This window comes from Lithobates pipiens, unplaced genomic scaffold, assembly GCF_037356315.1.
Source record: "Lithobates pipiens isolate NorthernLeopardFrog02 unplaced genomic scaffold, aLitPip1_a1.2 Scaffold_13, whole genome shotgun sequence".
In the NCBI taxonomy this organism is placed as follows: Eukaryota; Metazoa; Chordata; class Amphibia; order Anura; family Ranidae; genus Lithobates; species Lithobates pipiens.
In genome coordinates this window covers 282,603,956-282,621,040 of record NW_027507718.1, presented here as the reverse complement: position 1 = coordinate 282,621,040, position 17,085 = coordinate 282,603,956, and the positions used below count along the sequence as shown (strand labels likewise).

Sequence of the window (17,085 nt, the reverse complement as noted above, 5' to 3'; positions counted from 1 at the left end):
CTTACCCGATCCCCTTCTCGTTCCAGCGAGCCTTGCCTCTCTGGGTAACCGCACTCCTAACTGGCTTTTGGCAGCAACGGGAGCCATTGACTCCTGCTGCTGAAAATCACAGCCCGTGAGCCAATCATGAGATGGAGTGGGCAGGGCCGAACCATAGCTCTGTGTGTGAATGCTTGGCTCAGGTGACCCCATAGCAAGCTACTTTCTGTGGGGGAACCGGACAGGAGGGGGGAGGCAGGAGCACAGGTGAGGGACCCGAGAAGAGGAGGATCCGAACCACTCTGTGCAAAGCCATTGCACAGAGCAGGTAAGTATGACTTGTTTGTTATTTTAATGAAAAGCTTTAACTCATGCACTGGCAGTGTCAAACCTGTGTTAAACCTGCTAAACTTGGTTTTAAGTCAAGAACATTCAAAGCTTGGTATACAAGTACAGTTTTATTGTTTTTTCTTGAATAAAATAAAACAACAAACAGATCTCTGCATCAACACAACATGATGCAGGGATCTCTCCCACTGTGACTTTTTTCCTGACAGAGGGGTTTCCCCCACCAGAATACACAGATAACACTTGTAACCATTGGCTTTTCGCGATGATGCATGGAGGCCAGTTGCATGGATTTTAATAGTTTTTTTTTTTAAAAACACATGATTAGAGCCTGAGGCTCTGATTGTCTTTAAAAAGGGTGGACTTCGCACCCTGAGCCCACCCAGTTGTGTGATAATAGTCAATTTATATTCACAATTGTCTTCCTGATTCTCCTCCTGGCCAATCAGGAAACAGTTACTGAGACCCGATTGGCCAGGGAGTCTGACCTACTTCCTGTTCGGCCAGGAGGAGAAGCAATGGCCCCGGAGCGAGGACCTTCAGCCCGGATCCATGTCTGCCTGATATGTCTGCTTCCTGGGGGGGGGGGAATCACCGCATTCCCATCCGTATCCCACACGGCAAACCAACACCAACGCCCCCACCCCAAAATATTGAGCACCACCTGCCACTGGTATAAACGTACCAAAATTTGCCTGAATTTCAGTACATATATACTGGTCTTAAACGTACGAAAAACGGCTCTGGGAGGCAGCTGTTTAAACTTCCCAGATGACTTCTGCATTTAGAAAAGCTAAACGCAGGAGTGTCAGTGCAAATGAGGCCGAAATCTGTACGGTATTCCAGGCTGTAAATGAAAATCCTACAATAATATTTAGTCAAATGCAGCAGTTAAAAACAAAAACACCACAGTGCAGACAATATTTATTTTAACACATCTGGGACTTCCAATGCTCAGGAAGTGAATTAATGAACAGATACAAACTGTGTAATTGTTGTCAGATGGCAGTGCCCCTCGTTTAGTCAATGCATTATCTATTACCTGGCTTCAGCACAGGAAGGAAACGCATTGCTAATAGGACACTTTTATCGCCGGGGCTTTGTCAGTGAGCATTTTAATTATATCCGTGTATTTCTTGTGCTGCGTTTGATGTGTACACTCAGGATACTACCTGCATTATAGACCTGACACCACTTGTTACATGACTGGGCACGCATGTTTATGTCAATGTAACTAAGATGGGGGAATGCTGCTATGCCTCCTTGTTGTGGGTTTATCACAGAGCATACCGACACTCAGCTAAAAGAAAAAAAATCAACATGGTTGATGTCTATTTTCTCCCCAATTGGCCATCAGACACCTTAAAATGATGTTCTGTTTTATTGATCTACATGTGTGGATTATCTGTAGAAGAAGACTGATGGTCTGCTGCCATCTTTCAAGGCCATTTGTTTGGGTCTTAAAAGGCTTTGATGGAGTACTTTACATGGTCCCACTGGTGCATGTATGCAACTATCATATGGTGATTACTCTCAATGTCTCATGAAAGATTTAGGCAGTTGGCACATGCATGGCCAAATCTGTTCCTGATTGGCCTCATGTGACTTGATTTGTACTTGCAAAAGCAAGTTTAACCATCCATCTTTACTTTGAATGTTGTGTGTGTGGGGAGGGGGGTTTCAAGCAGGGCATCCTGCCTGACAGGGCCCCCCAAACCAGCCTCCACCGACCCCCCAGATGCAGCAGCATTCACTTTATCCGCCTACTCACCAAAAATGAAAAAAAAGTCCCTCCTCTGCTCCCACCTGCTGTTGAAGTGATGGGGCCCAGTGAAATGTAATTTAAGCCCTGGAAAGCAAGTAGAAATGGGGGTGTAGTCTAGTAAAATCTATTTATTCATTTAAGCAGAAATGAACAATAAAGTTGCCCTGGGCCCCCTGTTTAGCTGATAAGGCCTGGGCCCAGTACAACAGGGCCAGTTGTACTGCCTTATCAGCGGCCATGGTTTCAAAGCTGCACTGCTCTTAACACGGATAGCTATGAAGCAGATTGGACCATTTTTTGTAAAGATATTTAGTCTTTTTTATCATCTTAAAGTGGTGGTAAACCCTTCACAACCACTTTTTGCTACATGTAAGCTTATAATTAGGCTTACCTGTAGCTACACTGGATATCTCCTAAACCTGCACAGTTTAGGAGGTATCCCATGTATTTGCATGTGCTGATGTCATCGGGACATGCGCACTGAAGCATACGTGCCCTTGCTTCAGTTAGCCTGTGCCGTTACCGGCGGCTCCCGGGCACATGCAGCTCAGGCCAATAACAGCGCCGGAGCCCACGATACCCGGAAATAACTCCGGGAGCGATGTCGGCCGCAGGAGCAGTGAACGAGGACCACTTCGGGGGCTTCGATCTCAGGTAAGTGATTCATAATGAGCTAGTATGCTATGCATATTACCTAGTTATGCCTATGTCTTGCAGGTTTTTTGTTTGTTTTGTTTTTAGTTTTTTTGGGGGTTTACAACCACTTTAGTGTCAAATTCTCCATAGCAACCAATAAACCTGCACTCTTTATACATAAATGTTATTAATCTAATTGATGCCTAATGGGTAAAACAAACAGGGGTGGATTTATTAAAGACAAATCAACTGTACAAAAATGCTGTTCGACAAATCGACTGCAAAATGCAGTTCCTCCAAAGCTTAGTAAATTAGATACAGCCTCATTTTGCAAAGAAAACCCAATCGCTTGCAAAAAAAAAAAAAAAAAGTATTTTTTCGCCTCTGGAAGCCAGCAGAGCTCCCCCCTCATTTACTAAGCTCTGGAGCAACTGCACTTGCAGAGTGCAACTACACTTTGCAAAGTGCACAGTCTATTTGCCTTTATGTAAATCAAACCCACAGTTGTTGCTTTAGGCAGTTTGGTATATGAGCCAACATAGTGAAGAATTTTTGGGAATTGTGATCTGTAAAACATAATAACAACTTGAAATAAAGGTTTTCCAGAGAAATCCATGTGGATGGTTTGATTTGATCTCCCTAAGCTGACCATACACCAGTAGAATTCCATTTGAACGTTCATAAAAGAATTCTGAAAAATTGTTCTTAAGAGACTTCTTTCTTGCCATCACTGAGTCAAGCAATTTCATTTGAAAGCCCTTAAAATTTCCGTTCAGACTTTCCAATTGAATGGAATCTCAGGCATATTAAATAGGTTTTATTTGTGCCTAGAACATGCACATTGCAATATGTAGGATTTTTTCCTCAACAAAAAAAATATATTCATTAGAATTAGAAAAAAAATATCCATTCTGCTTCTTTGAATTTTCTCATCACTACAGACGAAAATGAGCATTGATTTGACCTGACCAACTGTTGGAAAATCAAGCAAATATTCATAAAACAAGCGTTTTCAAACATAATACTACACGTGTATGGCCAACATTAGTCTTTGTATGGACATAATAGTGATAACGTGAATTTCAGAGAACTTGAAAGATTTCAGATTGTTTACCATAATGAATATGCATTCCTTTGCAGTGGATTCTCCTCTGTGACTGTATTTCTAAAGCTAGTTGGTTTTGAAATGGGCATGCTTCTGTACTTTTATAGTAAATAATTTACTATGCCAGAATAGATTCGACACTGGCCCAAAATGAGTTAAATGGGTCCGAGCTGCTGCCATGGATGTGCAAACCAGGATGTCCAGTCATCAGTTTTCTATCTAAAGCCCTAAAATTCATATGGGAAGAGGTAAACATGGTAAACAAGAGAGGGAGTTTAGAAAGGGATTTATACTTTGCTCGTTATATGCATTTAAAATGAATGTCTATAACCTGGTAACAATAACTCCTTTTTGTATATTTATTAGCTATCCAGAAGAAGGCAAGACTCTTACCATGAAAAGTCTAGAGAACACCCAGACGATGGTGAGTTCAAAACATTTCAGTTCAATCTTTCCTTTTGTATTTCTGAACCAAATAAGCCACTAAATAGTGATATGGCGAAAATACCCGCACTATGGTTATAAGTGCTTCACTGCCTGTGAAATTTTAATCCCAAAATAAATTTATGGATTCAAAACCGCATGGTCTATATCCTTCACCAATGGATGAATCAAACTCCTTCCTTCTCCTCCAGATTACAAGGTTTCCAGTATGATGGTGTGCGGCATACCAATGAAGAGAGAGAGATGTATATAGCATAATACTCCACTCACATGTGCTGCTAGCTTCTGTGTTCAGCAAATCTGAACACAGAAGCCAGAAGCACATGTGAGTGGAACCACAGGTCCAGCAGAACCACAGCACCAAAGAGTATTACACTATACACATCTATTTTCATTGGTATGTCGCATACCCTCATACTGGAAACCTGTAATCTGGAGGAGAGGGAAGGAGTTTGATTCATCCATTGGTACAGGAAATGTGGTTTTGAATCATATTGCTGGTGAGTGTGGACTCAGGAGGGGAGCACATAGTGACATTTGAATCTTCACAAGCAGGAACCAACTTTGAATGGCAGTTTATCTGCATGGATGGACTTTTTTCACTTATGATTGCACTATAATGGACTAATGATTGCACAGGCACTTTACATATTAGTTTGATTCTCATAAGTTTATATAGAAGCAGCACTAAATTTAACACTGTTTAAGGCCACTAAATAGGCCTCATGCACACTGGGCATTAAAAATACAATTTTTCCAAGCATTTGATTTTTTTTTCTGCCTTTAAACGCCCCTCAATGTTAAACTATGTGTCCATGCACATGTTTAGAGGCAGAGGCATTTAGAGGCAGAGGCATTTAGAGGCAGAATAAAATCCACTGCCAGTGCATTCAGGAGCAGCAGCGTTAAGTCAATACATTATTTTTTTGGCCAATGAAATTAATTAACTCCCAAGGGCTTGACACACCTAAAAGTACCTAAACACTGCTTTTCTCCTGCCAGAAAAAAAGGTATTCAGGAGTGCTGGGCAAACTCCATGTGTGCTAGGCCTTACATTCAACCTCATCCCTCTTCTTCACTTGGCCATTCTGTGAACTATTCACAGAATACACACCATTCTGTGTTATCTGCCTCCCCCTCCCCCTGGCCATTCACAGAACATTGCATATTCTGTGAACCACTAACAGAATACAAAGAGATCTGTGAATGGCCAAAGGGAGAGGAGGGGCGAATAAAATAGAACGCTGTGTATTCTGTGAATAGTTCACAGAATGGCCAAGGGAAAAAAAGGGATAGGGCTGAATGTAAGGCCTCAAAATGGTTTACAGAGTACACAGCATTCTGTGAATGGCCAAGGGGAGAGGAGAGGTGGATAAGCCACACTTCCATGTAGGAGAGCCACAGCTGTCATATCAACAGCAATCCAAAAGTAGACAGCTGTACTATCTGCCATGAAAAAAATATACATTTTAAAGTAAAGAGTAGTGATCCAGAAATTACAATTGCAACACAAATTGGAAAAATCACTATGCCTGGAGTTCTGCTCTATGTGTCACCCAAGATAAAGAAACCTTCCTTCAGAGTTAAAACTACATCTGTGCACCATACGCAGTTTTACTGGTCAGTCTGTGAGGGAATTCCATCTAAAACCAAGTTTCTGACCACAAACAGTGGTTTAAGACAGTTGGGTTTCTACTGAGAAGCTAAGTTTATTACGTATTAAATGACAGACAAGCAACTTTTTGAGTAACACTTCAAGTCGTTTATGTAATACAAAAATTTTCCATATTTCTATATATCATTATATTACTAACATTTTTCCTTCTGTTTGCAACAGAATATAAAATGTTAGTCATAGTGGGAGTTCCATGCTGAAATATGAGTATATGGTTTGGTTACTTCCTCCAAGTTTTGAACATTCTGTACCTAGAGCATACAATTCTGAGGCTGAAGTCCAATTTTTTTTTATTTTCCATTTCATCTGAAACATTAAGCATAGAATGCTACAGAAGGCTTGTACAGTTTAGGAATACAATTTTTAGATGAGTTTTAGCTTTTATATTGTCTAAAGCACTCTTCTGGGAAAAAGTATAGCTTCTCTGAAGTGTCTCAAAACTGATAGGGCATCATTGCGGTTTGGCAATGACATATTCACACTTGTAAATCAATAGTTTCTGCAATGATTGTAGGATATCTGAACATTCTTTTATGGTGCTTAGTTTCCATAGAATTTTATCAATTCAGATACACCTAGCATTTAATTCCTTAGAAGAGAAGAGAATGTGCATTTAGCGTACCGTAAAAGCAGAATCTATGCACTCCACCAAGAATGAGATGGTATATAACCAAGTCTTTAGCGTAGAGGTCATTGTGACTTTTAAAAGTGATATATTTCAGCTATACTGATCTTCATCAGGTTTCATGTGTACTTGAGATAAGTATTTTGCTTGAGTTATGAGGGTGGCCACAAAAAGAGGGTTTATCATCACACAGAAGTCAATAGGGTTGACAAAAACAGTAGTGGATGTTCACTAAAGTTGACCATACATGGAGCGAATTTTGCCCAGTTCTTGATAAACCAGCTGAAATATGACCCATGGATGACCCTGTTCACACCACATCCTTTAAACTGAAAATCAAAGGAGTCGGGTGGAAAATTGAGAGCCAGTCCTTGAAGCCAACTAGCTGGCAAGAGAGAATCCTCTATTCACTGTGTTTAATGTCAATGGGTAAAGCGATAAACTTCTCTTACAGGCAGTAGTGTATTTAGGTTTTGTGCTGCTCTAGGCCTGGCTAAACTCATGTACCCCCTAATTTAAATATAACCCACCCCTTCCTGTCAAGCTAGTGCACCCCCTAATTTAAATATAACCCACCCCTTCCTGTTTAAGACCCGCCCTGAAATTTTCGAATGGGGACATCAGTTCTTTAGTTCTGAGGGCCGAGGGGGGGGGGAGGCAATGGATTCCCTTAATTTGCATAGATTTACTCTCACTTCCTATTTGGCAATGGGGCAGGAATTGAAGGGAAATCTCTGCAATGGGACAGGGATGGTAAAAAATAAACTGACAGGGGCTATAACCTTCCCTTGCTCTATCCAAAATGAAAAAAAAAAAGTATTGCCTGTAGTTCTACTTTAAGCTCAAATTTCTCATAATTTTATGGAGAGAATTAAGAAGATATAACCATGCCAATGGTGCAGCAGAAAACATATAGCACAGTGAGGAAGGTTTGTGGTCCAGGATGATAGGACAGTCAAAATTAGAAGCAGCGCCCCCCCCCCCCCCCCCCACACACACACACACACACACACACACACACAGTTGCGGAATGCCGGCCACACGCATACTGAAAACAGTGCGGCCACTTTATGGGGGCGCTAGACTAATTTGCCTCTCAGCCCAGTCTGCTCCATAAGACTGCCGCTACACTAACAGCGCAAGCTGGGGGAGACTTTTTCCGTACTGACCCCCTGCAAATGGCTGCCCTAGGCCTGGGCCTCGATGGCCTAGGCCAGGATACAGCGTTGCTTACAGGGATGAATGACAAAGTCTGAGAGTGTATGGCTAGCCTTAGCAAAGTGAATGTTTGCTCTGCAAAGCAAATGTTTGGAAATAAGTTCAACCTTTGTTCACTTTGAATATCCAATCATGTGTGAAGGAAATAAAAAAAATTGGCATGACAATATTGGTTGATTGAAGCGAACACTGATTCACCTTGTTTATTAAGCTCACTGAATATGCACTTTGCTAAGTGAATAGCTTCTTCTAGTTTAAGGGCCCGTTCACACTTGCCCACACAGTAAAGTAGAGCAATTAGTGTGTGGATAGCGGCCATTTTTGGCTGCAATTTTATGCGTCAGGGGGAGCTGTGACACTTTATTCATGTCACCACACACCAGCATGGTGCGTTTGCTGTGCAATGACTTGCAGGGCCATCCATAGAGGTGTGATATTATATAAACTATTGTTTCCTATATATCATTGCGCTTACCTGCATTTATCCATGGAAAAAAATGCAGGTATCTGCACATAGTATGAATGGGCCCTAATAAATTATCCCAATGATTACTTGCTGCCTATAAATATTGCAGCAGATTACACAATGTCATAAAGCACTGACAAAGAAAACATAATACAGGATAAAAATATGTGTTCTAAAACATACATATCTGAGACAGTCATTTGTGCCTAATTAAAAAGGAATTACGGTATATAGTATAGTCCAAACAAGTACAAAGCTACAAAATGCCCCTTTTTCCTAGACACGGAGAAACCATCAAGAGAAGGCATTGGGTTGCACTTGTATCACAGCCTGAGTTTAATTGCTTTCAACTGGCATGAATAGAATCAATTGTTCACGTGACTAGTATCATTGAAGAGGGAAGCCAGAGTAGTATATAGTAATCTAACAATGAAATGGTAGGCTTTCCCATGTAGCGGTGATATTACACAACAGTTCCTATAAAGGCCAGTGTTATGATAAATGAATAGTTGAATAATTAAAAAAACAATATGGCATGAATAGAAAGGTGACTGTGGTTTTAGTAACGGCTGACACATTATAAATACAACAGACTAATAACTAGTATTGCCCCATAGACAAATAGCAAAAAAAGCGAAACAGGGTTACTACACCGTCTATTTCTTAAACGTTTTTGTATAAACCTGGGAATTCAGTCTAATCAGATTTTCGGTCCTTATCACAGAATTTAACAATAAGATACAATGCCAAAGGGAATGATGACATTTAAGGGAAACGTATCAACAAATCATCTCTAAGGCTAGCCATACAATTTCTTGTAGATAAATCTAATAGGTTATTCCATTCACACTATTCAGGAATCTTCCTTGCTGGCTAGTGTATCCTCCAGCAGGCACCCACAGTTGACAGAATACCAGAACAATAACTTCATCTGATTGGAGAAAGACACTATTCTGCCAAGAATGTTCTACCCAGCTCCTTCAACGAAATTGGATTGAAACATTAACTTTTGTCAAGTTGGGTGGCAATGACAGGGCTACCCACAGCTCAAGGTTTGCCTGATGCAGCAGAAATCAGTCAAAATTTGAGCCATGTATGGCAGACATTACACATTATACAATATTATATTCTAGTTGGTGGCTATGGGATGATTTATTTTATTTCAGGTACTTATATAGTATTGTCAATTTACACCACACTTTACAAATACATTTTACATTCACATCAGCCCCTGCCCTCAAGGAGCGTACAATCTAAGGTCCCTATTTCACATTCATACATACACATATTGGGCCAATTTAGACAATAGAAAATTAACTACCATCATGTTTTTGGAGCATAGAGGAAACCAGAGTCCCCAAAGGATACTCACACAGGGAGAACATGCAAACGCCAGGTAGGCAGTGCCATGGATGGGATTTGAACCAGCAACCCTTTTACTACTAGGTTAACATGCTAACCACTATACTACTCTGCTGTCCACTGATGATGATCTTTGCGTTTTGCTAGTTGACAGTACAAGGCAGAACACTCATCAGATACAATAAAAATACATAAAGTGTCCATTGTGACTGCAGTATTGGAGGGCCCAACAGTTCTCACTGCAAATAAAATTGTGTTGCTGAACTGACTATACATACACTACCCAAATTCAAATATGATAAAATCAGTTACTGCATAAATTGATTAGTGTTTGGCTAGTAATAACTTATATAGTTAATAAACTGTTTGCATGTCATTTGCAAAATAATCTGGGTCCACATTTCTATGTACCATTGCGCCTAGCTTTGTGTGATTGCACCAATATGTAAGTGCTTGCGATTAAATGGGAGCAAAGCTGTGGGCTTCAACCCATTATAAGTGTAGGGCACAGCTAAAATTAGATTATGCAAATCAGCTCCTGAAGGAAGGATGTGAAAGATTGCCATAGAAAGATAAACTCCAGCTTCTAGGGTAGCAGCTAAGACTTTTCCTGGAACATTTGGCCATGGTGAAGGTAAACATGAACATGTATTATATAATAATAGGTAGTCGGAGATTGAATGTTACATAGTTAGTTGAGTGTTACATAGTTACACAGTTAGGCAGCCTATAGATGATTTGATACACCACAAGTGGAAGAAAAGGAAATTGCTCAATTCCCCCCCCCCCCCCCCCCTTCCTTCTCAGCTGGCAGAACATATTGATTACTGCTAGTGGCTAAAGCTGCTGACAGTAATTGCATGTAAAAAATAATCCGCCGGGCTGGTTGTACCAATGGATGGATTGACTTGGGTACAATCAGCCTGCCCATACATGGGTAGAAATTTGGTCCCTGCTAAACCAGATGAATTTCAATCCATGTATGGCTGGCTTAAGGTTGAGAAAAACAAAAATCTATCCATCTAGTTCAACCAATAAACTTGTATTACATTTTGCTCTGTGCAGTGCATGCAATCAGTGATTTTCTGTGACTATGTATATATATTAAATTCCATGAATTTTTGTCTGCATTTTCTGAAATTCTGTACATAGTGGCACAAAAAAAAGGCAAAAGAGCCAAAAGAGTAGCTGGAATTACATACATGGATTTGTATGATGTTTTATAATCCAGACACATTGCCCCACAGCAAAGTCAGAGTCTCAATCTCCCCTGCAACAGCAATTTGACTTGATCGAGGACACACCCCCAGCTTACTGATTGGACAATGATGGAGCAGTGGCATGCCGATGAGTCATCATCAGTCTGCTGCTTCCTCCTGCTAGCATGTTCATATAAGTACATGAGCGATAGCATTACAATTGTACAGGGATTTAAGCTCATCATGCACTTATATATTTTTTTTAGGCCTGCAGGCTAAATCTAAAAAAATTCCTCCATCCACGCTAAACAGCCTGGATGGACAAATCTCCCCCCATTGGCTCCGGTGGCTGTTATGCCACGTACACACGATCAGAATTCTCGTCGGAAGAAGCTCTGATGGTTTTCCCGACGGAATTCCGACGGAATTCTGCTCAAGCTGTCTTGCCTACACACGGCCATTACAAATTCCGATAGTTTTGAACGTGGTGACGTACAACACGTACGACGGAGGTAGAAAAAGGAAGTTTAATAGCTAATAGCTTCTGTCTCGTAGTTGAATTTGAGCATGCGGGATTTTTTGGAGTGTCGGAATTGCATACCCACGATCAGAATTACCGATAGAAAGTTTTTCCGTCGGGAAAATTGAGAACATGCTATCAATTTTTGGCTGGCGGAAATTCGGACAGCTAAATTCCGATGGAGCATACACACGATCGCATTTTCCAATGAAAAGCTCTCATCTGTCTTTTTCTGTGTATACCCGGCTTTTGGCCTTTTTGGCTAGGTAGTGCCAACAGGGGCACCCACGGCCCGAATTTCATCTGACTGCATGAATGGCCTGAAATTCTAGCCATGTATTTTAGTCTAGTTGCATCGAAAATATACAATTTTAAATAAGGTAGATATAAATACTTTTTGTCATTTTTGTATTTATTTTTCTGAAATCCTGTTTTAACGCAAACCTTTCAGACCAGACAGATCAGACAAATCTTCATTGAAATATCAAGGTCAACCAAACACTAATGAAACAACAATTCTTTTGATTCAGCTATCACTAGAACCTGTTGTGAAACAAGCATGCAGCTAGAGCATCTGAAAAGTGAGAATTTCTGTCCTACATACTTGTTTCGGGTCAGTAACAATCACCCTCTGCCCCCAGGGGACTGGACCTTTAAAAAAAAAAGTCAACAGTGGCATCACCTACATTTGTATCCTGAGATAGTAGCAAGATATGCTTTTAATGTACAGTAAAACCTTGGATTGCGATCATAATTAGTCCCAGAAACATGCTTGTAATCCAAAGCACTTGTATATCAAAGCGAATTTCCCCATAAGAAATTATGAAAACTCAATTGATTCGTTCCACAACCATTTAGTCATAGGTCCTTAAGTTTATAGTCCATATAAAAAGATTATAGCAATGTGATAGGTTGTGTAACCATAAAATGTTCATCCAAAAATGGCAGCCTCCAAAAGGAGATTAGAAGCAAAATCCAGGAGTTACAGAGTATAAAAGAGAAGAGAAGCACCTCTAAGTGTAGCAATATGGTTACATTTAATGAAGGCACAACATTTAGCAAGTCACATGGTTGATGATTAAAAGAGACACATCTAAGTATGCAGGCCTCTGGGGTAAAGCTGTCCACATAGACCGTCCTCCACACCGCCGGCTCTCACTGTTGTCAGTCTGCAATCGTGTCCGGGAAGACTACTCTGCAGTAAAGCGAACTGAAAGTGAGGCTTGAACCATTTGTGGAGCGCAGAGTAGAAGGGATGACGTTGATGGCGGTGCGGAGGACGGTCTATGTGGACAGCTTTACGCCAGATGCCTACATACTTAGATATGCCTCTTTTAATCATCAACCATGTGAGTTGCTAACCGTTGTACCTTCAATAAATGTAACTGTATTGCTACATTTAGAAGCACCTCTCTTCTCTTTTATACTCAGCTGTGACATGACGCTACTTGTATATCAAGACATCGCTTGTATATCAAGTCAACATTTATTAAAAAATGTTGCTTGTCTTTCAAAACGCACTCAAACCAAGTTACTCTCAAACCAAGGTTTTACTGTACATAAATGCATTCTAATGTTTTTTAAACACACCCATGGAAATCCTTAGGAAACACATAGGAATAAGCAAGAAGGCACATAATTAAAAGCAACATAAAAATTGCAAAATATTCCTAAATGCAATCCACTAAAAGAGAGCTTTCTAATTTATGTTGCACATTGCTAGCAGAGATATCAATTTTGGCATTGCTAGGATAATCAGGTAGTGTAATTATGGATAACAAGCTTTTGCAAGTATGTAGCATTTATCTCAGAGATTTTCCTGTATGCTGGCATATCTCTGCCAAAAAGTGTTCAAATCCTATGAATCATCTTCTTTGCAGCATAGAAAGGGTAGGAATCCTTTCACTCTGCATGCGTTAAGTAAAAAAAAAAAAAAGAAAAAAAAAGGTCCTTAAAATTTGAAGGAAAAATTATGGCAGCTGGAGGCGGTCAATAAAGTATATAAATGTGATATCTGTTGTGTTTAAGATGGAACAAAAACAAGAGCATACCTTCAGAAAACTGTCAGCCTTTTGATATTTCATGCATACCAAGAAGGACTTAACCTAATCCTTGCCCTCTTTGTCCTGTATTTGATTAGTGTTGCCGTCAGTTGTAAGAAAGCCCACAGCTGCCTTCTGCCCAGGAGGTAGTCTGCAGGACTCCATTCTAGTCTGTTTCTTTTTACTGCTCACAATTTCACTTTCCGACAACTACAACTGATTAATAATAACACAGAGGCCAGCTTGTGCAAAGGCTCATGGTAGCTGTAGTTTGGCAGATAGGAAAGAAGCAAAGTTCTGAATGCTGTTAAACTTTGAAAGTTCTTTCGTTCTGTGATATTTTTAATGCCTAGTTATAAGCCATGTAGAATGTAAGATACAGTTTACATTAGACCAGCGTTTATCGATCACTGGTATGTGGACTACTAGTAATAAATTGACCAATTGCTTTAGTATGTAGTCACCCAAAAGTTATTAATTAATTATTTTATTTGAAGGTACTTGTATAGCGCCATCAATCAGCGCTTTACTTATACATTGTACATTCACAATTCCCTACTCTGAATAATAAATATAATATGCAAACCTTTCTGAATTACTCTTATATTGCAAGGTATTCGAGTTCAATATTAAAAAAGTGCTCCAACCTCAACTGTTTCTATCATATCTGCTTCTGCCTCTGGTGCTTGGTGGAAAGTTGTGCTGCTCTTTCCTTTGTTTTCCCTTCTCTTTCCCACTGTGTGCCTCCGAATTTTTATGAAGGACATTTTAGCAGGAAAACGTCCTGTCTGCAGTTGCCCAGTTCCCACAAGACTCGCTGGCAGTCTTTAACCCACTTCCTGAGCTTTACAAGCTGTAAGTCACTGCTGCAGTGTCCTGTGCGGTGCATACAACTTTCATAGAGTCAGTTTCATCTGGATGAGAAAAAGTTATAGCATAGCCTGTCTCCTATGCAAACTAAATCCTGGGAACTGCAGATACCAGTATACTGTAATAGTTGTCTTTCTCTCTATGGGTGAAAGCAATGTTGTTTCTAAGAGCTAATTCACACCGGTGTTCTGCCGAGAACTGTCCCCCCATCGGATAGTGTCCACCTCGTACTGCGTAGGCTCAGTACGGGGGACAAGGAGACACCGAAAGTCTCCAAAGAATAATGGCGCCTGTGCACTTAAAGCCCCATACACACTATCAGTTATTCTGCTGATTTTTTCCTTCAGATTTACCAAAACCATATAATATGAGGTCAAACCTTAGGAGTTTCAATGTGTATGTAATCATGCAGGCCCTTCTACTACATGGTTTTGGTAAATCTGAAGGAAAAACTCAGCAGAAAAACTGATAGTGTGTATGGGGCTTGATAGTACCTTCTGCTCTGAGTCGAGGTTCAAGCCCCTTCACTCGCCACACTTCGGGCACAGCTTCGCTGCGCTCGGCAATTTTTAATTCTAATTCTATGTCCACTTGGATGGTGGGGCTTGAACCTGGACTTAGTGCGCAGGCGGCGTTCATCTTCGGAGACTTTCGGCGTCTCCTTGTCCTCCGTACTGCGCAGTACAGGGTGGACACTATCCGACGGGGGACAGTATTCGTCAAGACACCGGCTTTTTACTGCACACTGGTCAACACTAGGACAAACATTTTCTGTTTGTCCTATTCACAGTGTAATGCAGCCCGGGACTGCACACTACTGTAAATTAACATGAATGGAATGTCAATTTGTGCACTTCAAATAAAGTTTCAACAAAAAAAGTGAACTGTGTGATGTGCTGAATTGTACAGGGAACAGATAACTGCCAGAGTGAAAAGTACGGTTTACCTCTCTGGCAGATGTCCGTTCCGTGTGAATTCAGCCTTAGCGAGTACCGTTGACTTTATGTGTTTCTTATTACATTAATTGATGATGTGTGCTGCATTTCCCACATATACAGAAGCAGTAGGGAATATGGAAGGGAAGCTCATACCACTACAGTGACTTCCACCAGCTTCTGAGTCCTGTGCTGACCCGCTGTCCTGCTGCATTAGGAACACAGGAAGTTGACCACTTGGTACAGGCACCATTCAGAGAATGCTTTTCATTTTCTCAATGAATGTAAAGCATTCTCCTGTTGGATGAGGTAGGGAGTGAGACATCACATTGTCACTTCTCCACCTCGTCCAATCAGAGAATGTTATTCAATCTTTGAAAGACTGCAAAGTGTTCTCTGAATGGCGCTTGTGCCAAGCAGACAACCTCCTGTGTTCCAAATGCAGCAGAGCAGTGGTCCTGCACAGGACCTGGAACCTAGTTGAGGTCACTGTAGTAGTGGTTCCTACTACAGTGATTTCTAGCTTCTAGAGGGACCCCACAGGTATGGTATATGCATAGTTACATTGGTCCAAGCTGAATCAATATAACTGTTTAAAAATATCCATACCTGGAATTCTTCTTTAATTTCTTGGTAGACCATGGTGATAAACAAATCCTGTTGAGTATGTCAGACATTTTTAGTCAAATGTCCACTGTTCTCAAAGCATTTCCCAAATCAGAGCTCATCACATGTTCTCAAAGAACCTAGGGAATAATCTAGGGACATTCCAAGTTTTATATGAATACATGGATGTGGCTTACCTAGTTGTGCTTCACAGGAAATGGTTACTGTGAGCCAAAATTTCACAGCCTTTGAAAGAACATGCTGTAATATGTTGTATGGCCTTTTGGCAAAATGTAAAGAAAAGCTTTTTCATAAGATGACTTTTTCTCTTTTCTGTTTTTTTTTCTTTTCCCTTTGGGGGGGGGGTGGAATAGCTGGAAAACATCCGGACGGTGGTTTATACAGCAAAGGCCATTCGTATCCTGGATACCCAAGCTACATCATGATGCCAAATATGAATAATGACCCATACATGTCAAATGGATCTTTGTCTCCACCCATTCCTAGAACAGTAAGTGCACTGTGTCTTGTTGCAGTTGGTTTCTTCTCAGATTCAGTCCAGGTCACATTTCTGTGTAACATTTATGAGCTTTCAAATTCTGTTTGGCAGCACAAAGCACAAAATGGTTTCTTTCTGTGTGAACTGTACCGTTATTGTCTCTGCTAGTTTCTGAGGAACTGGAATACCCTCTTACACTGATTGTTGTTATACTTGCCAACTTTTCTAAAATAACAGATACCGTCATATTGCATTTGCATTTTAAATTTATTTATTTTCTTGACATCATATGGTTAGGTGGAAAGCGCCTATTTTCAAAAGCTGAACTTAAGGTTAACAGATATACAGATTTGCAATACACAAATGGATATTGAGGTACCTGCCAATGGATTTGTCATCTTTTAAAGGCAGATTTGTGATCTAGACTTGTAGACAGCAGAGCCAGATGGCCCATCTCCGTTGTAGCAGAAGCTTGGTCGAGAACAGCGGGTTAAAACCTACCCCTCAAATGCTGATTGGACAGTGAAGCAGAAGAAGCATGCTGACAAGGTCATCCCACTGCTCAGCATGTTCGCCATCAGCACATCTACATGTAAGAAATTCTTATTGGGTCCTAGTCCTGTCCTGTTCTCTCCCAATCTGAAATTTGCTGCAAAGAGAATTAGAGAAGACTGATATCTAGCAAATTCAGCTACTTAAACTAGTTGAATATCAAACACATTTAATGATTTTTTAAAGAATATAATTGCATTGTTTCCATTTTTAAAATCGGCTTTAAGAATAATTTGTTT

The 17,085-nt window shown here is 40.5% G+C and overlaps 1 protein-coding gene across 8 annotated transcripts in view; it reads left to right on the top strand.

Annotated features, from left to right (window-relative positions):
* LEF1 (lymphoid enhancer binding factor 1) overlaps positions 1-17,085 on the top strand; it is a 156,193-nt gene that overhangs the window by 23,346 nt on the left and 115,762 nt on the right. For all 8 annotated transcript variants that reach the window (XM_077476694.1, XM_077476689.1, XM_077476690.1 and 5 more), the window contains 2 exons: positions 4,200-4,257; positions 16,170-16,306. In XM_077476694.1, coding sequence (XP_077332820.1) covers positions 4,200-4,257; positions 16,170-16,306 — 195 coding nt within the window. The remainder of the gene's footprint in view (positions 1-4,199; positions 4,258-16,169; positions 16,307-17,085) is intronic.